Source organism: Rhinatrema bivittatum, chromosome 1 (assembly GCF_901001135.1).
Source record: "Rhinatrema bivittatum chromosome 1, aRhiBiv1.1, whole genome shotgun sequence".
Lineage (NCBI taxonomy): Eukaryota > Metazoa > Chordata > Amphibia > Gymnophiona > Rhinatrematidae > Rhinatrema > Rhinatrema bivittatum.
This window is the reverse complement of record NC_042615.1, coordinates 228,041,512-228,066,866: the sequence shown is the minus strand read 5'-3', so window position 1 is coordinate 228,066,866 and position 25,355 is coordinate 228,041,512. Positions and strand designations below refer to the sequence as shown.

At 45.6% G+C, this 25,355-nt stretch overlaps 1 protein-coding gene across 6 annotated transcripts in view; it reads left to right on the top strand.

The window, feature by feature from the left end:
* The window catches only part of NSD2 (nuclear receptor binding SET domain protein 2), a 467,195-nt gene that overhangs the window by 42,161 nt on the left and 399,679 nt on the right, over positions 1-25,355 (top strand). For all 6 annotated transcript variants that reach the window (XM_029592506.1, XM_029592533.1, XM_029592496.1 and 3 more), the window contains exon 2: positions 2,874-3,492. In XM_029592506.1, the coding sequence (XP_029448366.1) occupies positions 2,962-3,492 (531 nt within the window). In that variant the 5' untranslated portion in view covers positions 2,874-2,961. The remainder of the gene's footprint in view (positions 1-2,873; positions 3,493-25,355) is intronic.

Below are 25,355 nucleotides of genomic sequence, written 5' to 3'. Positions count from 1 at the left end.
CAGTCAGTCGTTACCTGAGAGTACCACATTTCCGCATGGAAGCCCTACGCTCAGTCATAAGGGCAGTACAGCTGGGAGAATTCCTGACTTCACTGGATCTATCCGAAGCCTATCTCCACATCCCGGTCCATCACGACCATCAACGCTTCCTACGCTTTGCGATACTGGACCATCATTACCAGTTGCGGGCGCTACCCTTCGGACTAGCTACCACCTATCAGACCTTCACCAAAATCATGGTGGTAATGACGGCAACACTGAGGAAAGAAGGAATCCTCGTACATCCTTACCTGGACGATTGGCTGATCAGGGCAAAATCTCCAGAGGAAAGTCACCAGGCGACTACCAGAGTCAAGAATCTACTGCAGAATCTCGGGTGGGTCGTCAACACAGCCAAGAGCTGTCTACAGCCCTCCCAGTCGCTAGAGTACCTGGGAGTGCGCTTCAACAACAAGCAAGACAAGGTTATCCTCCACCCTCCAAGGAGAAGGAAACTGATGGGTCAACTGCGAAACCTGTTGAACTATGCTCGCCCCAAGGTATGGGACTACCTCCAAGTCCTCTGTCTCATGACATCAACCCTGGAAGTCGTTCCAGGGTCAAGGGCCCACATGCGTCCACTACAATGTTCCCTATTGTCACGATGGGACCTGACGTCCCAGAACTACTCCATGCACCTCCAGCTACCAGCAGAGGTTCGGACACAACTCCAATGGTGGCTACAGGAGGACCACCTGAGCAAGGGAATATGACTATCCCCACCGAACTGGATCTTGCTCACCAAGGATGCGAGCCTGTGAGGGTGGGGAGCCCACTGTTAGGATCTATGAGCACATTGCCACCTATCCCATGACTTTTTACTTTTTCTAGAAGCTTCTCATGAGGAACTTTGTCAAAAGCTTTCTGAAAATCCAAGTACACTACATCTACCGGTTCAACTTTATCCACTTATTAACTCCTTCAAAAAAGTGAAGCAGATTTGTGAGGCAAGACTTTGTTCCATTAAACCATGTCTTTCTATATGTTCTGTGATTTTGATGTTTAGAACACTTTCCACTATTTTTCCTGGCACTGAAGTCAGGCTAACCGGTCTGTAGTTTCCCGGATCGCCCTTGGATCCCTTTTTAAATATTGGGGTTACATTAGCTATCCTGCAGTCTTCAGGTACAATGGATGATTTTAATGATAGGTTAATTTCATTTTTTAGTTCCTTCAGAACTCTGGGGTCTATACCATCTGGTCCAGGTGATTTACTACTCTTCAGTTTGTCAATCAGGTCTACCACATCTTCTAGGTTCACAGTGATTTGATTCAGTCCATCTGAATCATTACCCATGAAAACCTTCTCCAGTACGGGTACCTCCCCAACATCCTCTTCAGTAAACACCGAAGCAAAGAAATCATTTAATCTTTCCGCGATGGCCTTATCTTCTCTAAGTGCCCTTTTAACCCCTCGATCATCTAACGGTCCAACAGACTCCCTCACAGGTTTTCTGCTTTGGATATATTTTTAAAAGTTTTTACTGTGAGTTTTTGCCTCTATAGCCAACTTCTTTTCAAATTCTCTCTTAGCCTGTCTTATCAATGTTTTACATGGTAAGGATGCTTGCAGGGCTGGAGAAATCCTATTTACTTGGGTACTGATGCTGCCCCAAGTTCAACATGAGTTGCTCAGGAAGAGAAGCTGCTGCCAGACGAGGAATAAACGAAGTGGTGAGGCTGGAAAGAGATAGGGGAGGCGAATGAGCAGAGAAACTGGAGAAGCGGTGGGGTGGAGTGAAATAGAGGAAGGAGGGAAACTAAAGGCACTAAGTAGAAAAAAATCAAAATAGGCAAACCATGGTCACATCCCTCCGCAATAAAACAAAATATTAGAAAAGTTAGTGATGGATGAAGTAAAAGTTGCATGGGGAAATCTTCTCTCCCCCCCCCCCACCCCCAAAAAAAAAAGGTTTTGGCTAGCACCCAAGTTTTTCATAACATTTTTCCACCTGTGCATGCTTGATAGTTTGGGAAGGGGATATGGAAATTCAGGATATTATAAACCAAAATAAGCCAAACCTTTTGTTAATGATGGCTTTCAAAGAGAAGCCTGGCTTGAAGGTATATAGTTGTTGGTTGGCAGCTCAAAGTGGTTGTGAAAGTAAAGCAGATGAGTGACCCAGGGGCAGTCTCTAAGGAAATGCTGTTGTCCAGTGTAGCAACTGTTACTACTGTTACTGTTCCTTTCTTTTCCCATGGCCCATTGGTTGAGTACTCGTATCAGGTGGAGGTGGGAGCTGCAGTGCTGAAAACAAACACTTTCTGCGTCTCTTCTCAGGCTAGCTACTGCTATGGTGCTGTCATGTCATTTCATGCAGCTGTTTGCTGATCTGCTGATTGTATGTGCTGTAGGAGCCAGGTCAGCGGATCCCGTGTACTCCCTACCAACTCCCAGCCTGTTGGGGACTGTATTATATGGATGGTAGTTCAGAAATTTGGGTCAGAGGGTAGAGAGGAAGATGGCTTTTATCTGGTATATTCTGGGACATGGTGATGCACTTTTGGCACTGCTGCTCACTGTAGTTTGGTAGCTCCAGCAAGATGAGCCTGTTTTTCACCTCATTTTTTATGGTGCCATCCTGCACAAAAGTTGTGATGCAGTGGCAGAAATGGCAATATATCTGGCACTACTGTATCCCAAAAACTTGACATTTTCTTGCTGTCACTCAAGTCTGGCAAGTGTAAATTTATTTGCTAGTGTAGCTGAGCCTAAAATGTTGGTTTCAGTTACAATATGTATTTAATATTTGTTGTACTCTTTTTACATTACATTTTTTCTCACTGTATACTACTTTCTTAAATTTTAATGGAATTTTTTTGTTTTTGTGTAGTGGCATAAAATTGAAAACACCTGTGCTGAAAGGACTCCATTACTAGAGGAAATTCTCCAGTTTTACTGAGAAAGCTGACGGCAGTAAAATGAAGCAAGTTTCTGAGATCCTTGGAAATCCCACTGTGAAAATTCAAAATATGGAAGTGAGTCGTGAGTGTTCTGTTTACCTGGGCAAAGCACAAATCTCTGCTGCCCTCCAGGAAGGTGTCATACAGAAATTCAATGGGCATGATGCCCTTCCATTTATTCCAGCTGAGAAACTTAAAGATCTTACCTCTCGTGTGTTTAATGGAGAGTCTGGTGCCCAAGATGCCAAACTGCGCTTTGAGGGTCGGGAAATAAAAGGGATTGGAACCCCACCCAGCACCACTCCTATCAAGAATGGATCACCAGAGATTAAACTGAAAATCACTAAAACTTACATGAATGGAAAACCACTTTTTGAATCCTCCATTTGTGGAGACAATGGAGCAAGTATCGCAGAGTCTGAGAAAAATGAACAAAAAGTTAAGATGACTAGGAGGAACAGAAAAAGGAGCATAAAATATGACTCCCTACTTGAGCAAAGGGTTACTGAAGCAACAACTGAGTCGAAAACGTCAGGTTCATCAGAAAAGGTATCTTATTTTTGTTTTGATCTTAGTTTATTTGGGTTTGGACAAAAATGTATAATGTTGACCAGATCACTGAATTGGTTCATTCACAATAGCTAATACAGTTTTTTAGGTGAGCTAAACAACCTTGCAACTATCTGGGGATTTATTCCTTATTTTTTTTTTCATCCCTTCCTTTTAGTTCAGTCATTGGAGTTACAGTGGCTCTTTCCGTGGACCTTAGATCTAGCTACTAGTTGACACCATTGTGCAAACCATAGGGGCTGTGAATGCTATCTCCATAACATCCCCATCCCCTGCCAGCCTGGGAAGTGGAGGATGCTAGCTGGGAATTGATTCTCTAGGTCTTTCCACATGGTAGTGTGCAGCAATGCCACTGTGCTTTTTTCATTCTTAGCTATTCTATTACAAGTAAATTGCAAATATCTAATGGGTAAACTGTTTGATTTTTTACCTCATTTCAGCAGTCATACAGAGGATAGATTAACTTTATATTAGATTATACTTCTACTCCTGTAGGAGAATCTGGCGATTGTAAATCTTTGGAGATAACATAAGATAATCTATCTCCACTTTCTTTGTTATGCTGCTCTATTTTGTGTGTGTGAGAACTTGATGGAGGGAAGATGATTATAGTGCATGCTGTGTGGAAGAGAAGAAGTTTGTGTGTGAGAGAAAGATGTAACACTTCTGGGCAAATGAATGCCACTACTATGTATGTATTGTGGTTCGAATAAATGCTTAAACAGCTGTGGAGAAAAACTTTTATTATTAAATGCTACAAATAATAAGGCATACCTTTTATGGAGCGAGAGACAAGAATGCCACACAAGACAGCAGTAGAAAACTCTCAGATGTCTTACTGGTGTAAGGCATTATATAGGATTTACACTGTACATTTCCAACCCCTAAACCTATAATTGGATTACACAATTTGTCAAAATATTTCTGATTGGCATTTATTATCAATTATTCTCAGCGGACAAGCAGAAGGGTAGGCCTCACACATGAGGGACAATGGATGGAACGCCGGTCCGGAACTTTGATCTCAAAGATTCTGGAACTTTCAGACATGCCCTACTGAACATGTGCAACTAAAGCCATCACCCTGCTCCCTAGGCAGAGTCCCTCAATCTTCCCCCTCCTCCCCAAGGAGCTGTGTGTGTCATGGTGTTCAGCTTTGCTCTCTCCTCACAGTTTTTAAGTCTTTTTTTTCTAAAGCTGCAGCTGTTTTTCTTTCCTTTCCCTTTTGGTAGTGTTAATTTCTTTTCCTTTTTCATCCTCTTTACAATGTCTGCTAGCCACATGGCGGGCCTTAGTCTCTGTGCAGTCTGGCATGGCAGATTCTCTTAATATCCCTTATTAAATAAATAATGCACCTGCGGTTTAGTATCTGTGTCCTCTCCTTGCTCTGTCCGTTTTTGTACCTTTTTTCAGGTGCTGGCAGGACCCAACTGAATGCAGTCTTTGAGTGATGCGTATAGGCTGCTGAGCTTGGGGACTCGCCTGAGTTCTACAAGGGCAGGAGTTCAATGTCGTTTCACCGATTGATCGGCATCGATGGAGATTGACAGTGAAGAGAGAGTTGACCACACCATTACTGCGGGGGGAGAGCACATTCTCCTACATTTAAAGGAACTAGTCTCCACAGGCAGGAGCTCTGGACAACGTAGCATCCACTCCTGCTTTCCTGTGATGGCACTGCAGCCTCCTTGAGAGAGAAGGTGAGCAGGAGCTTGGGCAAGCAGCTTGCTGCTGCACTTTTGGTGCCATGCCCAGTAACTGTTGCCTGTGCACATCAGTGACCAGCCACAGTTGATCTAACACATCGCTGCTGGGACTGCATCAGGAACCAGGACTTCCATTGAGCGCCATGGTCACCCTGGATGCTGTAGAGGTGCCAGGGCGCCCTCGATGCCATTTGAAGTGCGTGACCGCTCTCTATGCTGTAAGGGCCTTCTGTGCTCTAGGCATCTTCTTGATGCACCGGAGTCATCGGGTGCCTTGGTCCTCGATGTGGTGGAATAGCAGCATTGATTTTAGTGTGGGGACAAGGACTGCCATTGAGCGCCATGGTTCCCCTTGATGCCATGGGGGCCTTCAGTGCCATCACCACCCTTGATCCCATTGAGGTGCATGTGTGGCCACCCTCTATGCCTTCAAGATGTGTTGCTGCCATCAAGCGTGTTTGCCACCAATGCCATTCGTGTCCACCCTCTACGAGGTCGAGCACCATTAACGAGGCACTGGAATCACCAGTGAGTACCCTGGTAGTCTTCTAGGCCATCGAACGACAGGGCTCTTGAGTGCCACTGAAGCCCTCGGGTGACTGGTTTCGACCTTGGATGGATTGAGCACAGAGGCTGCCATCCACTCAAGGCACCTTGGGATGCCGAGGCATCCACTCATAGTGGTCCGGTGTCTTCCAGGCTCCTTGTGTTGTCCTGACAGGGCACAGAGGGGCATCCTACTGTCCGATCCCTGGCTTATAGCTCTCAGGCACCATGGATACAGACTATCTCAGAGGCCTGAGCATCGGAGGCTGAGCCCAAATTTGTTCACCATCTGTGCTAATGTGAGCTAATGAGGCTATCGTCAACACCATTGAGCTTGCAGCATTGACACCCTCTGACACATGGGGAACAGTCAATGTGCTGGTATTCATAGTTTCCTTTGGCCACTGATGAGACATGTCGGGCCTGTGTTAGAACTGCAGAGCCTCTTCCTGTAGGCGCCCCTGGCATCCTTGGCTGCCACCAGTCCATCGATGCCTTTGGGTACTAGGGTCTCTATTGCCGCCAGGCTGTCTATGTCCATGGGCACCGGGGGTGGCAATATATACAGTCAAACTGATCAAGACACAGTCAACTGCCGTTGATGCCCTAGGTGTAGCATTGTTTGGTGTCCTTGACGTGATCCATCATTGGTGAGTGGGAGAGTACTATTGGCCATGCCAGCACTGTCACCACGGTGGGCACCAATGGACATGGTTGGATGCTGCAAGACATGACCACAGAGCACCATGGTCACTGTAGGTTGCCATGGATTTCACTGCTGCTATTCTATGTAGGAAACTGTGGTGAGCCATTCCTGATGCAATTTCAAGGGCTGTGTCCAGCCTCTTGGAGCATTTATAAGGTACTGGAGGGGACAAAGCCATAAAACACACCCACCACAATGCTATGGCCAGAGCCCCAGTGATACTGTGGATGCCGTTGTCGCACTGTTCCTATTCATTCCACTGGGAGTTAGTGTTACAATGGAGTGCAGCATGAGCAGTTGGGTACGGCAAGGCATGGCATCTGCTCCAAGCGTCTTGGGTGATGGCAGGCAGCATTCTCCCTTTCTGTGCAGTCCTCAGCTATACCAGGGTTCTACCATCATTGCATCAAGATATCAGCCTCCTCTGCTGTTCTGCAACAGAAGGTGCAGGGGAGCACTGACGAGGAAGGCATCACACATTCTGTGATTGCTTTTTGGCAGCGGGCAGCCAGTGCCTCTAACAGGTGGAGCTCTGTCCTTGCTGTGTTGTGGGATTCTACCCACAAGCACAGTGAGTGGTTGGTAAGTGGGCCGCCATCTGTAGGATGGGATATCACTGTATGAGCACTAGGCGTGCTTTTACAGTGGAGGGCTCTATTCTTCCAGTTGTGGGGTGTGTATGTGTTTCTCTCATTACGAGCACAACAGGTTGTGTGCCACAGGACTGACCTAGGACTGCATTCCTGGTTGAACCCTCAGGAGGGGTAGATTCCAGGAGGGTAGGGACTGGGGGACAGCAGCGGTGGTCATTGGACCGTTTTGTGGTTTTTTTTGTTTTTGCTGGGGTCCCTCCGTTGATTACTGTGGTGGCCTACCACATCTGAGAATAGCTGCCAGTGGCAGATTAGTCGCATCTGAACCTCTGTGATCATTGATCGTAACTCAACTCTCAACTGGAGAATTGAAAGGTTTTTTGGGACCAGGAAGCCCTGATTCCCGTTGCTTTCCTGTCCCTTTAGGAAAGGGAAATTCAACTGAGCTCTTCTTGGATTGCCTAGTTGCCCACCCCTACAAGGGTTATCCCTCGTTCTCAGTTTCCCGGAGAAGGGCTGTAGCTGCTTCTGACTGGCGATTGCTCTTTTCCTTGTGGGCTTCTAGAGCCGGTCTAGTGGTAGTGATCTCCTTAGGTCGTCGTAAGGCATAGCAGATCTGTTTCGCGAGGGAGCCATTCCAGAGTAGCTTCCCGGTGAAGATTAGGGGTTTCGCCCATCCAGGAGTCACCTTTGATACCTGCTGAGCTCAATGGGCATTTTATTTTATTTATTTTTAAGGACCACTATTGCCAGTCATACTTGCCTCAGGGACCCTACCTGAGTGAGGAGGGTTCTAGTCCATCAAATTGGCAAGCATGCCTTTTAACCTATCACTAATCCATGGCTGAGGGATTTGGGGGGACAAGGGACCCCGCAATAAAGGTGCTGCTCTTTGGTTTCAGTGGCCATTTTAGGGATAACCCTGTCTATAGACAGAGTCCTGGTTCATCAGCAATTGTTCTATTTACTAGACCAAGTGCTTCCTTGGGGAAGTATGTGTAATCATGGCTGAGGTAATAATACCTAAGCCATCACACTGACCCTGCCCTGGAAACCCTTAGGGTTTCTAGGCTGGTGAAGAAATCCTATTCAGCAGGGTTCTGTACTTGTGGCATCCTGGCTTCCTGTCTCTCATGGTGGAGTGTTTCTGGATTTTTTCCCTGGGGATTAACTCTGTTTCAGCTGTTCCAAGTAGGCTGAGTTCTCTATCTCAGTGGGTAATTCCCTACTGGAATTGGCAGTGAGTTACTCGCTTGGGTTGAGATGTACAACCTAGCTACTTGGTCTTACCCTTGAAATTTGAGTGGTCTGTCTCCTTGTGTTCTTTGCTCCTTCTGGCTTCCAGTTGGAATGTCGAGGGGAGGAAAAGCTAGGGTATTTGTGGTATATCTTAGTGAATTCCTGCAGAAAAAGACACCATTTTTCCCTATATATTCGCCAAGTTGTGGCCAAAGCTGCCTTTAGCTTTTCTTGATTCATTAGGTTGTCCAAAGTGCCTTCCTGCTCACCTAAACTATCATGTAGACAGGATGGATAGCCTGTCCTTGACAGGATGCAAAATGGGTGAGCTTCAGGTCTAACTTACCTCCCTGCTCGGGGGTTTAGGCTAGTGATCCCATTCAGGGATTGCCTTTCAACCCCTGAAACTCTTGATGCTATACTACCACCTGGTCAGCTATGTCTGGTACTTTGGCACATAGGGTTTGTCACATTCTCCAGGGATAAGCAGGGTGATTGTCCTCATACGTGGGTAACAACAGATGGAGCCCAATGTAGGAAAACTTATGTCAGTTCTTGAAACTCTGACTAGGTACACTGATCATGCCCTATAATCGTATGTCCACATGGGGTCCCTCCTCTGTCTTTTTTTTTTCCTCTGCAGAGCTGCGAGTGTCACAGTTGATTGAGCTCTTAAATTTTGACTTTTTGGATTAGTGGAAAACTCTTCACATTTTTTTTTTCCTCTCTGTTCCGTCACCGGGTCCCTCTTGGTGCCTTCCCATAGTGTCCCCAGTCAGGTTTTTTGACATCTTTGGGTAAGCTTACTTTTGCGGTCAGTCCCCTGTGGTGGTGATGCCTTGATGCCTGCCACCATTCGGTCCTTTGGCCATTTTGTTTCGCTCCGTCATGGCCACATCTGATTTTCACAGTTGCCCCCAGTGCCCACAGACCATGTCGATCACTGATCCACATGAAGTCTGTATCCTCTGCCTGGGGGCATTGCATGATGGCTGGGGTTGCCACCTGTGCAACCAGATGACCATGAAGGGTGTCTGCTTTGATTTGATAAGGTGGAGCACCGCTTCAGGTTGAAAAAGTCCAACCTATCTGTGCTGACATCAGCATCTAAGGACATCAGAACCACACCGATAGACACCTCGCCATCAACATTAGCGGGACTGTTTGTTCTGTCAAGGTCGCCAGTGGATGGGGGTGCTGGAGACCGACCACTGTCTATCTCCTCTGGATCGAAGACACCATCGTGGGAAGACCAAGAAGCATCAACGCTTGTCCCTGTTGATGCACAGGGATGCACCATCTTTTGCCGCGATGCCCCCAAAGCAACCCGGTGACAAGGAGTGCTAGTCCTCCATTGAAGCCTGGGATCCACAACTGTCTCCATCGGTCCTGGTGTCATTTGCCGATCCCTCTCAGGGGTTAGAGGAAGAACTGGCCACCCCTGCTTCCTCCCAGTCAGTGTTGCATCAGCAACATTCGAGGAGGAACTAGTGTTGAGTCCAGCTGGCAGTGGAGTGGGCACTGCAAAGCTACAGTCTTGTGGCACCAACAGAACTGGAGCCAATACTGCCCATTCTAGTACTGCTTCTGGGGAAGCTTAGTGTGCTCATCGGTGCCTTACTGACCCAGCTGGCATCAGTTCCTGGGCTGGCGCTGGGGCCACCTCCTACTAATATGATGGTCATCGCTGGTTCCTCCGAGGAGCAAGCTCCACTGAGGCCAGCGGAATCACCGAGGCTTATGAGGGCCCCCCACACCATCCAGTTTCATTGGTGCCTGAACCCATGGATTTTGGTTGAGCATCTAGGGCCCCATCCCCTATGACATTCAGTGAGTATGAGAGTCCCTGGGGGTATGATCAGATGGAGCCTTCCTCAGAGGACTCGGATGATCTCCCATTAGAACATTCTCCTCCAGAGGAGTGCAGGAAGTCTCCACCTGAGGACTTTAACTTTGAAGATTTTGTGAGGTTGATGGCGGAGGCCATCCCTTTCCAGCTGTTGATGGAGGATGATGCAGGAACAAGATGCTTGATATCCTTCAATTTGTGGAGGCTCCTAAAGAGATCATGCAAGTCCCAATACATAAGATCCTTTTGGAGTTGCTGCTGAGGATTTGGGAACACCACCTTAGTGTCTCCTGTCGATAAGAAGGTGGATGGGATTTACTTCGGTCCAGAAGGCTGTTGGATTTGATATGTGTCAGCTGCCCCACTGATCGATGATGGTCGAATCTGTTCTTAAGAGGGCCAACCATTCTTGGACCAATGCGCTCGCAGGGAAGGACCACAGAGCGAAGTCGCTATTGGGAGGAAGGTGTTTCAAGGCACCATGCTTGTTGCCCACATTGCTGCCTAACAAATCTATATGAGCCAATACTCACGGGACATCTGGAAGCAGGTCAGGAGATGGCTGAGCAGCTGCCTAAACAGCAGCAAGACACTCTCATGTCATTGGTGCGCAAGGGTTTTATAGTGTGGGAAAACACAAGGTCTGTGCAGCCTACAATATTCTCGAGATGGCAGAGTCTGCAGCAGGAGTCTGCGCCCGCAGAATGGCATGGCTGCAGGCCTCTGATCTCTGACCGGAGGTACAGGAACGACTTGCTGACATGCCGTGTTCAGGAGAGAATATCTTTGGAGATGGGCCACAGCATCCCTCACCATAACATTGAGATCATCATGACATTCTCCAACAATTCTCTGCCAGCACTCCGGGCACATCCTCCTTTTCCAGGAGTCATCGAGGCAGAGTCCAAGGAAGTCCTTTCATCAAAGAAAGTACTATCCTCAGCCGCCTCCTTCCCATCCTCGACATCAGAGCAGTCATGACTGCCCCAGGCAGCAGAGAGCTCCCAAGCCCCAGCTGGCTCCTCAGTCAAACCCAGGGATGGGGTTTTGTGGGGGCCGCAGGGAGTATCGGCCAGTTGTCTGTTTCCCAGGGCGATGGACCCTCCATTCAGAAGCAAGCTGTGGTTCTTCATGAACCAGTGGCCCAGTGTTACCTCTGACCAGTGGGTTCTGTCCATTTTTTGTCAGGGGTACAAATAAAATCAAATTACTCTTCATGCTTGTATTGGGGGTCCAGTAGTGCATTAGGAAGTACTACTAATGGAGCTGTCCTGATTAACGTCAGAGCGGTTGAGCCCATTCTACCATGGCAAAGAGAATGGGGATTTTACTCCAGGTACTTCCGGATTTCAAAGAGAAAAGAAGGACTTCATCACTTCCTAGACCTGAGAGCCTTGAACCAATTTCTAAAAAGAGAAGAAAAGTTCAAGATGCTTTCCCTGGGTACCTTGATTCTCCTTTTGCAACAAGGGGACTGGCTGTGCTCCCTGACCTATAGGACGCATACACCCACATTGATCTTCCATGGTCACAGGAAGTATCTCCAGTTTGTAATGGGGGAACAGCACTTCCAGGACCAGATGTTGCCTTTCAGGCTCTCGTCCACCCGACAGGTATTCACAAAATGTCTAGCCATGGTGGCAGTGTACCTCCGTGGGCTGGGAGTGCATGGTTTTCCCCTATATGGACGATTGACTGGTCAAGAGCATGTCTCAGCAGGGGCAGCTAGGTCCATGCGCTTGGTCGTCCGGGTGTTGAAGTCACTAGGGTTCGTTCTCAACCACCCAAAGTCACATCTCAGTCAGTCGTCACAATTGGACTTCATCGGAGCTCTGATAGACACGTCTCAGACCAAGGCTTTTCTGTCGTGCTAGAGGGCTGTTACAGTAGCAGCCATTGGGTGGGGAGCTCTTGTTGAAATTTATCAGGTAAATAGTAATTTCTCAGTGCTGCTTGTTATATTTTCTGTGATGTGGAGAATGCTTGTTTCTTGTTGGTACTCGCATTGCTCCTCTGTATTAGGTGCCCCTCTACGAATGGGAGTTATTTTCTTTGTAGAACCCAACTCTTTTCCTGCCTAGACCCCTTCATGGGTCGGCTGCTAAAAAGGCAAAAAGGAGAGAGGTAGGGCTTTTCAGTACATTACGGTTTCCTGCTTTGTCCTGCTTGGACAGCCTATAGCTTGGTAATTGCTCATGTGTGAGGACTACATCCTACTTGTCCTTGGAGAAAGCACAGTTGCTTACCTGTAACAGGTGTTCTCCGAAGGCAGTATTGCATGTTCATCCTCATGGTTTCTCCATGTATTAGTTATATCATGGACTGAGGGACTCTGCCTAGGGGACAGGATGATAACTACTGCTGCACATGCTCATTGGGCATGTTTGAAAGTTCTAGAATCTTTGAGATGAAAGTTCTGAACTGATGATGTCATCTATTTGGGAGGACTAACATCCTGCTGTCTTCGGAGAACACCTGTTACAGGTAAGCAACTTTGCTATCCAAATGGCTGTATGTGAATTCACTTTTGCTCTGCATGTAAATTCACTCTCGCTTTGAATGCAAATGGATATCTATGGATGTGCAACCAGCTACAGTGCTTGCATGACCTCCTTGTGTTTCTAAACATAACTCTGTATCACCATGCCCAGTAACTTTTCAGAATTTCTATCTAGTCTCTCTCCTTCTGCGGCATCTGCCTGTTTAGCAAAAGCAAAGCACAAAACTGAAACATAAATGCTATAGAATACTTTTGAATAATTATAAAGCTGCTTATGATCAAAAATAAAAAAAAAACTTGGAACAAGAATAATTACTTTTTGTGACATGTCAAAAAGTTTCACTGCTTCACCACTCTCCATCACAAGTTATAATTGTAATAGGACCTTTAAGCATCCACATCAATACAAGCCATGAGGTACATCTTTTAGACTTGTTTGTTATGGTTTTTTATTCCTTAGATGCTAATATTCTTAAAAGGTTTTCAAAACTTACCCATAATTATAAATTTAATTTGTATTTCAGTGCAAAATGAGGCACAGTTGTAACAGCCTTTATCTGAACCCTGTGCGAGTATTGCACTGACATAATCATAGCATAAATACAGCTAGAACAGCTGGAGACTGGATTCTGAATAGGATTATGACTTAAATGCACCTGCTTGTTCTCAAATGTGTATAACATTATACTAAGCATTATACATAATGGGGTAGATTTTCAGAGCCCTGCTCGCCTAAATCCGCCCAAAACCGGGCGGATTTAGGCGAGCAGGGCCCTGCGCGCCGGGAAGCCTATTTTACATAGGCCTCCCGGCGCGCGCAGAGCCCCGGGACTCGCGTAAGTCCCGGGGTTCTCGGAGGGGGGCGTGTCGGGGGCGTGTCGGGGGGCGGGCCCGGTCGTCGCGGCGTTCCGGGGGCGTGTCGGCAGCGTTTTGGGGGCGGGTACGGGGCGTGGCTACGGCCCGGGGGCGTGGCCGCGCCCTCCGTACCCGCCCCCAGGTCGCGGCCCGGCGCACAGCAGGCCCGCTGGCGCGCGGGGATTTACGTCTCCCTCCGGGAGGCGTAAATCCCCCGACAAAGGTAAGGGGGGGGTGTAGACAGGGCCGGGCGGGTGGGTTAGGTAGGGGAAGGGAGGGGAAGGTGAGGGGAGGGCAAAGGAAAGTTCCCTCCAAGGCCGCTCCGATTTCGGAGCGGCCTTGGAGGGAACGGGGGGAGGTAGCGCGGCTCGGCGCGCGCAGGCTATACAAAATCGATAGCCTTGCGCGCGCCGATCCAGGATTTTAGTGGATACGCGCGGCTCCGCGCGTATCTACTAAAATCCAGCGTACTTTTGTTTGCGCCTGGAGCGCAAACAAAAGTAGGCTGTTCGCGCTCGTCTGAAAATCTACCCCATTGTGTGTGTATGGCAGCAAATGACTGAGACTCCATTCCAGTGGAGAACTAGGAACCCGAAGAACAGACACTTGAGATCATCGAGCAACAATTTGGATAATTCTGGAACTTTAAGGTTTTTGGGAAGCTGGTGTTCCTCATAGAGACACACAAGCTTGCTGTGGACTTATTTTTTATGTTAGTTTGTGGACTACATTTGGTCAAATATGGTTATTGGTATGAAGTTGCAGTTTCTCCTAGTTCCGGGTCATAAAGTAGCATAGGCCGGTGAAAGAAAAAGGGGTGGAATCTTAAGTATTACTAATGCTTATAAGGGGGGGCCCCATGTGGTTATGTGATGGATGACCTCAATCCTCAGCGAGTAAGGGGGGGAAGATGGGGGGAGGGGTGGAGGGAGATCGAAGCAAGGGTGGCTATGATGGGGGTCAGTACATGACCTGTATAGCCATATGTTTTATTTATGGGCGGTCTGTGTTAGTCCTGGAAAGTTTACTGCTGGTCTGATATCTCCCAGGGTGGTCGTGGCCGTGGTGCCTTAGCAGGGGGGTTATAATTAACATGGCAGGAACACTCAGAAGTGATGTCTTGGAATGTTAAGGGGTTAAATACTTTTCACAAAAAGAAAAGACGCCCTTAATGCTAAAGTGGACATATTATTCTGCCAAGAAACCCATTAAAAAAAAAAGATACGAGAGACTGTTAGCATCGTAGCACTTTCCTTCTCAGTTTTTTGCAGCAGCTACCCAGAAGAGTAAATATAGCGGGGTAGGAATTCTGTTCTCTCAAAATCTGACGGTGGATGTGCAGACTGAGTTCGTGACCAGGAAGGTAGATATCTACCTCTTAAAATTAAAATGGGTTCTCAAGTGTTTACGTTAGTGAACCTGTATGCTCCCAGTGCTGGACAAGGACCCTTTCTAGAGAAAATTTGAGGTAATTCCAAATTGGCAGAGGGTTTGCTGATTGTTGGAGGTGACTTCAATTTGACTAGCTGCCCCTTTATAGATAATAGCCAGGGAGGTGTCTCACATTCCAGATCCCATAGAAAACGATTAAAGGCACTTATGTGGGACTGGAATCTCATAGATACTTGGCGCCTACTCCATGCGTCTGAACGAGATTACACATTCTTTTCCCAGGTTCATGGGACGTATTCTGGGATAGATATGCTTTTAGTTGACAAAGACCTGGTTAACTACGTGCAAGACACGGGGATTGATGTGATCACGTGGTCCGATCATGCAGCTATCTGGCTTATGTTAAAGGGATTGGGTGGACAGGGGGAGTGAGATACTGGTGGTTAAACGAGAGTCTGCTGGATGACACCCAATATGAACATCAATTTAAACAAGAGATGGCACAATTCTTACTAGAGAATGATACTGGTGAGGTCTTGCCAAATACGCTATGGGATTGTTTTAAAGCAGTAGCTAGGGGTAAACTGATAGGGCGGGCTGCTTTTGTTAAAAGTAAGAGAGAGCACCAAAGATTGGATATTCTAACACACTTGGGTTCTTTGGAAATTCGCAATAAGAGGTTCAGAACCACATCTACGGGCCCAAATAAACCATTTAAGGACCAAACTTAACCAGCTTGATCTGGGGATTACCGCCCGCCAATTAGATAAGGCGAAACGAGTTTTTTGAGGGGGGAATAAGACAGGGCGGTTACTAGCTCCTCACCTCAACGCAAGAATGAGTTTGACTCAAATCTTAAAAATTTAAAAATGAACAGGGGGAAATAGTCACAGAGAATGTTGCCATTAGAGATAGATTTACCCAGTTTTACCAGAAACTTTAGTCTGGAAAATCGCATATTGCCAAAGAGAGGATAGCGGAATATTTGAAAGATATTCTGCTCCCACAGCTACAGGTACAGCAACAGGGCTACATAAATAGGGAAATCTCAGAACCTGAGGTTGCTCGAGTAATTAAAGGTATAAAATTGGGCAAATCTCCCGGGGTGGATGGATACACAGCGGGATTTTATAAGAGATTATGTATTGAAATAATAGGCCTACTTATGAGGGCTTTTAATAACCTCCTGAAGGATGGGCAGATTGCCGAAGATTGATTTTTATTTAAAAAAAATTTCTATACCGTCATTGTTATTTACCATCATAACGGTTTACAAAGAGGCACAGGTAATAATACATAGTTAGAACTTTACAATAAAGGTGCCAGTAGTGTCCAGTAACATAAAATTGTTTAAAGACTAATTGATTAATGATATATATTGCCTATTGATACATGTCTCATGGGTGAGGTTCATGTGATTCATACTAAACTTTTCAATTGCTTTACGATTATCAGTGTGATAATAATTTCCAAGTAGGCACCTGGAGATTATGCATTGGTTTTTTGCTGCCAGCTGTACCTTACTTATTTTCACCGTTCTCTTTGTAAAAGGCTTGTTTGAAAAGCCAGGTTTTCAGATTTATTTTAAAACAGTTTGAAATTTCTCTGTAGTCTTAGTTCTAAAGGCATAGTTTTCCATAAAATGGGACCCGCCAGTGATAGTGCTCGCTCCCTTACCTAGGTTAGTCTTGCTGTTTTTACTGACTGAATAGTTAAGAGAGCTTTGTTTGCTGATCTTAAATTTCTATGTGGTACATGTACTCGCAGTGCTGTGTTCCACCATTCTGCTTTTTCGTCATGGATCAGTTTGTGTATGGTGCAAATGCTTTGAATTGAACTCTGCTCGATTGGTAGCCAATGTAGTTCCGCTAGTGTATCTGTAATGTGATCCCTTTTAGTTTTGCCTGTGAGAACTCTAGCTGCAGCGTTTTGCAATATTTGCAGTGGTCTTATCGAAGATGTCAATAAAGCGGGGATTACAATTCTTGCAAAGCCTGGTAGAGATCCCTCGCTGTGCGGGTCGTACCGACCCATATCCCTCATCAATCTAGACCTCAAAATTTTAGCCAAAGTTCTGGCATATCGTTTAGTAGGTGTGGCCCCGCACTTGATTCATCCTGACCAGACTGAGTCTGTGCCCAGTAGGCTTGCAGCAGATAACATGCGAAGAGTAATCGACCTGATCTGGTGGGGGCATAAAGCCACCATTTCAATAGTACTCCTTGCTTTCAACATGGTCCAGTGGGATTTCCTTTTGGCCGTATTCGAAAAGGTGGGGCTGGGTGGCAATTTTTCCACATGGATCAAACAGCTTTATCGCAACCCTAATGCTTGTATCGAGGTAAAAGTGGTTATTTTGATACATTTAGGATTGAACGAGGGACCCAACAGGGTTGCTCCCTCTCTCCGCTTTTTTGCCATCTATTTGGAGCCTTTGGCGGCTTCTATCCGGGTGGCGGATAACATCAAGGGGGTACCAGTAGGGGGGCAGGAATACAAACTTTCAGTGTTCACGGATGATATCCTATTTACTATCGCAGATCCCAATGTTTCGCTGGCACCTCTGGTCATGGAACTGAATAGATTGTGAGGTCTCAGGGTATCAGCTGAATGCTGATAAATCTGAGCTTCTCAATGTGTCAGTACCAGCGAACCAAATTGAGGGCATTAAGAAGAATTTTCCCTTTAAAGTAGTCCATAAGCATTTGAAATACCTAGGGGTAAAAGTGAGCCCTAAATTAAAGACCTGTTTCGCATTAACTATGAGGGGCTATGGTCTTGTATTCTTCAAGACTTACAGGCTTGGGACAGGAAAGGGCTCTCATGGATGGGCAGAATTTTCACTGTCAAAATGAACGTTCTGTCTAGAATTAATTATTTATTCCAAACACTACCAATTGCCGTACCTTTTAGATTATATTAAACTGTGGCAGAGGAAACTATTCTGCTTTATTTGGTGGCAAAGACCTCCCAGGGTTAGTAGTAGGGTTTTATTCCTTCCTAAATTGCGGGGTGGTCTAGGGGTCCTGTGACTTCTGTGGTACTACGTGGCAGCACAGCTATGTGCAGTAGTGCATTGGCACTCGACAGGAGACAGCAGGAGATGGGTTCAATTGGAAAGGGACATGATGCAGGGGACACTACCGGCCCCGTTAATGTGGCTTAGGAAGGAAGATAGAAGGGTGCCGAAGAAATTACCGCTCACAGTTCAGTCTATGCTGACGATTTGGGACCTGTGGAAACATAAAGTAACAGGAGATAGGGAATTCTTTTATAGAACTCCAATTTTCCAAAATTTGGGGTCCCCCGTGCTCCCCCCCTCCCCCCGGCCAATCTAGGTCTGCGGCTTGTCGCTGGGATTCGGGAGGATGTTACAGACTTGAACACATTTTATTTAGATTTTTTACATTCCGCTTTTCGCACTTTTTTTTTTAAATTTTTTTCTTTTTGAAGCGATGAAAAAAAAAAAGTGGATTACATTCAGGTACTGTAGGTATTTCCCTATCCCCAGAGGGCTTACAATCTAGCAGGTCAGTACAGTAAAGTGGGGCCGCGGTTACCCCGCTCCTAACCTGCTTTCTACTCACTTTCCGGCCGCGTTAGCCCTTCCTGCGATACACAATCCCCTTTAACCGATTCTTACCGCCTCTTTAAATCACCGGGTAACCCCTTCCGCACGCGGCATGTATATTAAATGTAAACGATCAAATTAGCTATTCCCTCCCATACAGTAACGCGCGCCCTGACTATCGCTATTTTACTCTGCCTTTTTTCGCGCGTTTAACCTGCTAACTTAACGCCTACCCTTACCCCTGCGTTAGAGGCAGGGGTAATAGTAGACGGCAGTCTTTCCCCCAAAAGGAAACCTCTAAAAACCTAAAATCTCCTGCTCCCGAAGCGACTCGACGACGAGTGAGATAATCAAATTTGCAGATGACACAAAATTGTTCAGAGTAGTTAAATCACAAGCAGATTGTGATAAATTGCAGGAAGACCTTGTGAGACTGGAAAATTGGGCATCCAAATGGCAGATGAAATTTAATGTGGATAAGTGCAAGGTGATGCATATAGGGAAAAAATAACCCATGCTATAATTACACAATGTTGGGTTCCATATTAGGTGCTACAACCCAAGAAAGAGATCTAGGTGTCATAGTGGATAACACATTGAAATCGTCGGTACAGTGTGCTGCGGCAGTCAAAAAAGCAAACAGAATGTTGGGAATTATTAGAAAGGGAATGGTGAATAAAATGGAAAATGTCATAATGCCTCTGTATCTCTCCATGGTGAGACCGCACCTTGAATACTGTGTACAATTATGGTCGCCGCATCTCAAAAAAGATATAATTGCGATGGAGAAGGTACAGAGAAGGGCTACCAAAATGATAAGGGGAATGGAACAACTCCCCTATGAGGAAAGACTAAAGAGATTAGGACTTTTCAGCTTGGAGAAGAGACGACTGAGGGGGGATATGATAGAGGTGTTTAAAATCATGAGAGGTCTAGAACGGGTAGATGTGAATCGGTTATTTACTCTTTCGGATAGTAGAAAGACTAGGGGGCACTCCATGAAGTTAGCATGGGGCACATTTAAAACTAATCGGAGAAAGTTCTTTTTTAATCAACGCACAATTAAACTCTGGAATTTGTTGCCAGAGGATGTGGTTAGTGCAGTTAGTATAGCTGTGTTTAAAAAAGGATTGGATAAGTTCTTGGAGGAGAAGTCCATTACCTGCTATTAAGTTCACTTAGAGCAGAGCTTTCCAAAGTGTGTGTCACGACACTTTACTGTGTCGCCTGAGGTGTGCCGCGCAAGCCCGGTGCACGTGACACACCGGCAAGTGGGAACCAATGCAGCCGCCGGTGGACCTCATCCCACTGGCGGCTGAGCAGTGAAGTTTCGCAGGGCTGGGCTGTGTGCCGGAGACACACAGCATGAAGATCGGTGAGCCGTGGTGGAACTTACGGTACATCACCACGGCTCGAAGAAAAAGGTTACGCAGGTGCTCCTCCTCCTTCCTGCCCACGCGGCCCCGGAAGAAAAATGTTGCCGGAGCCGCACGGGCAGGAAGGAGGTGGAGCATCAGCCACGTGCAGAAGAAGGGCAGCGGGCTGAGAGGAGGAGGCCTGGTAGCAGGGTCCCCACCGCGGATTGGCCCGCGAAGAGGAGGGACGCCGCTGCCGCGGATTGGCCCGCGAAGAAGAGGGACGCCGCTGCCGCGGATCGGCCCGCGAAGAAGAGGGACGCCGCTGCCGCGGATCGGCCCGCGAAGATCAGGGCCGCTGCAGAGCCCATCCTGCAGTGACCCGTGAAGAGGAGCCCAGAGGTAAGAGAGAGGCTGAGGGCCCGTAGAGTGCGTTTATGAGATGAGATGAGAGATTGTGTGCATGTATGAGATGAGAGATTGTGTGCATGTATGAGATGAGTTGAGAGACTGTGTGTGGGAGTGAGGACCTGAATGTTTGCAGAGACAGCATGTGAGAGCCTGTGTGTGTGTGAGAGAGACAGCATGTACCAGTGAGAGCCTATGTGTATGAATGATTGTATGAGAGAGAGCATGTGACAGTGAGAGTCTGTGCTTGAGCAAGTCAGACAGCATGTGCAAGAGAGAGACTGTGTATGAATGATTGTATGAGAGAGAGCATGTGAGAGCCTGTGTGTGTATGTGTGAGTGAGAGAGAAAGCATGTGAGAATGAGAACCTGACTGTATGTTTGAGGGAAGAAGATAGATGGAGAGAAAAGAAATAGAAAAAAAAGACAATATGAAAGGAATTGGCAAAAAAAATAAGAAAGGAAAGGTGGAACAAAAAAGCCTGTGACCAACTGATAAAAAACTAAGATCAGACAGCAAAGGTAAAAAAAAAATTACTTTTTACTGATTGGCACATGTAATTTTTGGTAATGTGCAAAAGTAGCATTTTCTCTATGCGGATCTCACAATGTACGAGATCAACATGGAGGAAGTGGAAACCCACGGGGCCTACACAGAGAAGACAACAGAATGGGCTTCAGTGCCAATAGCAGCAATCAGCGCCTCCCAAATACCCATGCGGCATCAGTGACAGTGGAAGCAGAGGAATGAGAGAGGCTCTTGAGGTTGCTGGCAAAAGAAAGAGAGGGGGTCTGCCTTTAGTGTGCATGTGAATGAATGGGAGTCTGCCTGGGGGTGTATATGTGTGAATGCATGGGTGCCTGCCTGAGTGTGTGTCTGTGTATGAGAATGTATGGTGCTGATTATGCCCGGGTTCAATCTCCGGCTTCTCCACCATTGCTGAACATACGGATGGTATGTCTGCTGATGGAAAAATACCAGAAACACAAACCTGAGACCTTGAATGCCAGACTCTGAAGAAGAAAGCTATAAACTGTCTTTGCAGGAATTCACAGACACCGGCAGAATCAACAAAGTAAGCCACAGGATGGGCAGGAGATAACTCTGAGGGTACGAAGCAAATAGTCTGTGGGAAGGAATGCGAAGGGGGAGATAAGATAAGGGGAGACAAATAACAGCTGCTTGTAAGCAGACAGCGTAAAAAATCAGTGGTGTGAAGCATGCAAGCAGAAATCAGATGATTTGCTGACTTTGTTTTTTAACCTATATAAGCAGAGCTGGTATGTAGTAGGGCTCTAAGCAAGGAATCTGTTCCAGAGCCAGCGCTGTGCTATTTACTATAATGTAAGTATATTTTTGCTTCCTGTGTATCGATCTGTTTGTTTATACACAGTATATGATTTACAATAAAGAATAATAACGAAAAGTAGAATCAGAGTTGTTCTTTTAAACAATTTTAACTTTGAGTTGGACCTTTTAAACAATGGGTGTCTTCCTGGGGTTTGTATGTGTGAGAATAGGTGCCTGCCTGTGTGTGGTGTATGCGTGTGTGTGTGTGAGAATGAATTGGTGCCTGCCTGGGGGTCTGTTTGTGTGAGAATGAATGTGTGCATGCCTGGGGGATTGTGAGGGAGTGGTGTGAAAATGAATGGGAGCCTGCCTGGGAGTCAGTTTCAGTGTGTGAGAATGACTGGGAGCTTGCCTGGGTGTGTGTGTTTGTGTGAGAGTGATTGGGAACTTGCCTGGGTGTGTGTGTTTGTGTGTATATGTGAGGGAGCCAGAGAGAGTGAGAGCATGAGTGTGTATGAGAAAATCCAGGGGAGTAAGAGTTTGTGTGGTAGGTGTGTGTGGAGGGGGAGAGAGTGTCTTAGAGCCTGAGAGTGTGTCAGTGTCTGCGAGAGCGAGAAGTTATGGTGGGTATAAGAGCATGAATATGTATGTATGTGACAGTGTATGTGTGAGAGAGAATGGACATGTGAGTATGTGTGAGAGAGAGAGGATAACCTCCTAATCCTTGACAATATCAGGGTGACTGGAAATCAAGAGCTCCCACGTATGGACAGCAGGGGCTTTTTAAAATCCTTATTAGTTTTAATTATTGGGTGTTATTTGATATATGTGCCGTTTTTAAATATTTTATTGGTATTTGGGAAATTGTAAAAAATGTATATGATTTTAATTAATAGAAATTCTATTTATCAGTAGTTTTAAAATATTCTTTTATTAGTATGGTTTTACTATTATAACTGATGCTTTATGTTTCTTGATTTTATTTGTTTTATGAGGAATGGTGGTTCTGTTTTTCCATTGTTAATACACAGAGTCTGGCTTCTTGGGGTTTCCATGTCAGTTTTTGTCAAATTTGTGCTCCTTTATTCTGTATTTGGTGAGGGTCTGTCTCTGCTCTGTGTGTGTGTGACCATGATGAGAGATTCTACTAGCATAGGGATCTATAGCAATCGGGTTTGTTTTGTTTCCTCAGTAGGTGGTGTATTGGTATTCTAGGACCCAGTGTAATATTTACCCTTGCTTATTCACAGGTAGGGTTATTGTTGTTTGAGTCCTTGGTGTTATTACTGTTATGTTACGATGGGATTGCAGTATAGATTTTGAGTGTCTTTTTTGCGAGGTTTTGTGTTAGTTCACAATGTGCCTGGCAGTGGAAGGTGTTTGTGCTGCTGTTACTGTGAGGTGACACCAGAATTTGAAAATATCTTTTAGTATGATGAGCTGTAAGGGAAACATCCAAGCTCCATTGTTTGGGGGAATTTCAGTGGATGCACAGAGTTACAGAACTGGAGGTGCAGGATTTATATTGACATTCTGTCCCTTCCTATAAATTCCAGTCTTCACTCTCATAGCCATATAGAATTAGTTGAATGAGGCTATCAAATAATTATATAGTGTGAAACTGGCCAGCTTTTTTAAATTACGCAGAAGACCCTTTGGACTTTCTTATTAACACCAAATATTCAAAATCTGTGTTCATCCCATCAAGCTCATATATCTCATTAAAGAGGTAAATTGAATAACACAATAACTTTGTTTTATTATTGTTATTCATAAATTAGAACAATAACATTAAGCTTGGAATATTATATATTTTTAATATAAATGAGAGGTTTTCACAAGATAGGTTGTGTCGTGAAACATTTTATTATGTATATATTTAAGGAAACATACATAAATTGTCAAAATACATTTAGTTCGTTTAACCTTTAACCTCTGGTTTGCTAGTAAACTGAATTACTGTGTCCCGAAATTATGTTTGTCTAAAAAGTGTCACCAACATGTAAAAGTTTGGAAAGCTCTGACTTAGAGAATAGCCACTGCCATTAGCAATGGTAACATGGAATAGACTTAGTTTTTGGGTACTTGCCAGGTTCTTATGGCCTGGATTGGCCACTGTTGGAAACAGGATGCTGGGCTTGATGGACCCTTTGTCTGACCCAGTATGGCATTTTCTTATGTTCTTATGGAGGTCCCATCAGATCAGTCTCATTTAATAACACAAATACTAACAGCAGCTAAAATAGAAATTGCTAGACATTGGAAACAGGAAGAGGCTTCTTATAGACAGAAAATCATTCAGCAACTCGCTAACATTTTGTATTTGGAACACCTGACAGCTCTGCGGCATAAACAGACCACTTTAAGAAGCGGTGGCATAAATATGTATCATGGTCATCAACCTTTTGCAGTATAGATACCAATTTCCGTGTTCTAAGCTCGAGTTGTGACAACATTAATCATACTGTGCCCGCAATCCAAGAGGTTTAGAAAGTGATGACTGAGGAAGTTGAGACTGAGGAGTGGTGATGGAGGGCGGGGTGGGGGGGGGGGTAAGAGTACAAAATGTGGTATACCATAGCGGGAACATTGGATCCGTGTAAGTTGGACTGTTTATGGCTTGATTGTACTTTGTGTTTTTGTTACAACTATGGGCTTGGCCCAGCTGTTGTACAATGGCTATCCTTGAAAAACATAGAAAACTAGTTTCCTTTGCCACCTCAGCTTCTTGTTGTCTGCCTATGCCACATTTGTGGTCTTCTGCCTTACCATCATGTTAACTGTGAGTGTGGCCCATATTGCCTCTGGAGCCCGCTTATGCAGTGCATGACATACAAAAGTCTCTGGTCCTATAGCTTTTGCAGATGGCTAATACTGTGCTCCTGAACCACTGTTTGTTCCTTAGATGCACCTCAGCTGCTGCCAACATGTGGCCCACTTCACTGATAGTATTTATCAAGTATTGCCTGAAAACACATTCAGGGCAAATCTGTTAGAATTCTCAGACCTGTGCAGGAAACACAAGAGGCTGCAGTGCTAGCAGTTGTTAGTATCTTATCTAAAAATGTCATTCTGCTTTCCCTGGCACAAGATTGTCCGAAGTAGTGTCGAAATTAGGCAGTCAAGTTGCCACAGCCATCTTTTGTGTGTGTATAGAGAGAGCGAGATCGCTCGCTCGCTCCCTATATATCTCTCTGGCTCCACACAGATAGTCAAGTGTATTATAATAGATTTTCTCCACTCTCTTCCTTTCCTGGAGTAGATATCATTTGACAGCATTGATGTGGAGCTCAGTAGAAACTTTACTGAGCATGTGCCGGAGTTCTGCATGTTTATACTGCCTTTTCTAGCTCCTCTTCTTTGAGCTATTGCATTCGTGCTTTGTTACTGCCTAATGGTTTCTTGCAGTTTAATTTGGATAAGTGTGGAATAATGCATATAGAGAAGAATAATCTGACTACCTTCCGAAAAAAAACTCAAGACTTGGCTTCTCGTCCAAGCTTTCCCTGAAACCTAACAGTGCAACAGTTTTTCGTCTTATAGCTCAATAGACTAAATGTCCGACCTAGCCATTGTTTATTCATTCGTGTTCATTCTCCAGTTCTTTCTGTCCTTTGTTTCCTGGCTACTCTAGCCCCCAAGTTTATTCTCCATGTTATTTGTATCTGCGCCTTGGCCTTCTTGTTTTATGGTTCTGTTAAGTTAACCCCTAAGTTTGATGAAAACCGGCCTGATATGAAGCTTGTCATGAAGTTCGGTATAGAAAAATGTTAAATAAATAAATAAATAAATTACAGGTGCACAATGCTGATTTCTGTTTTAGGGAGTCTC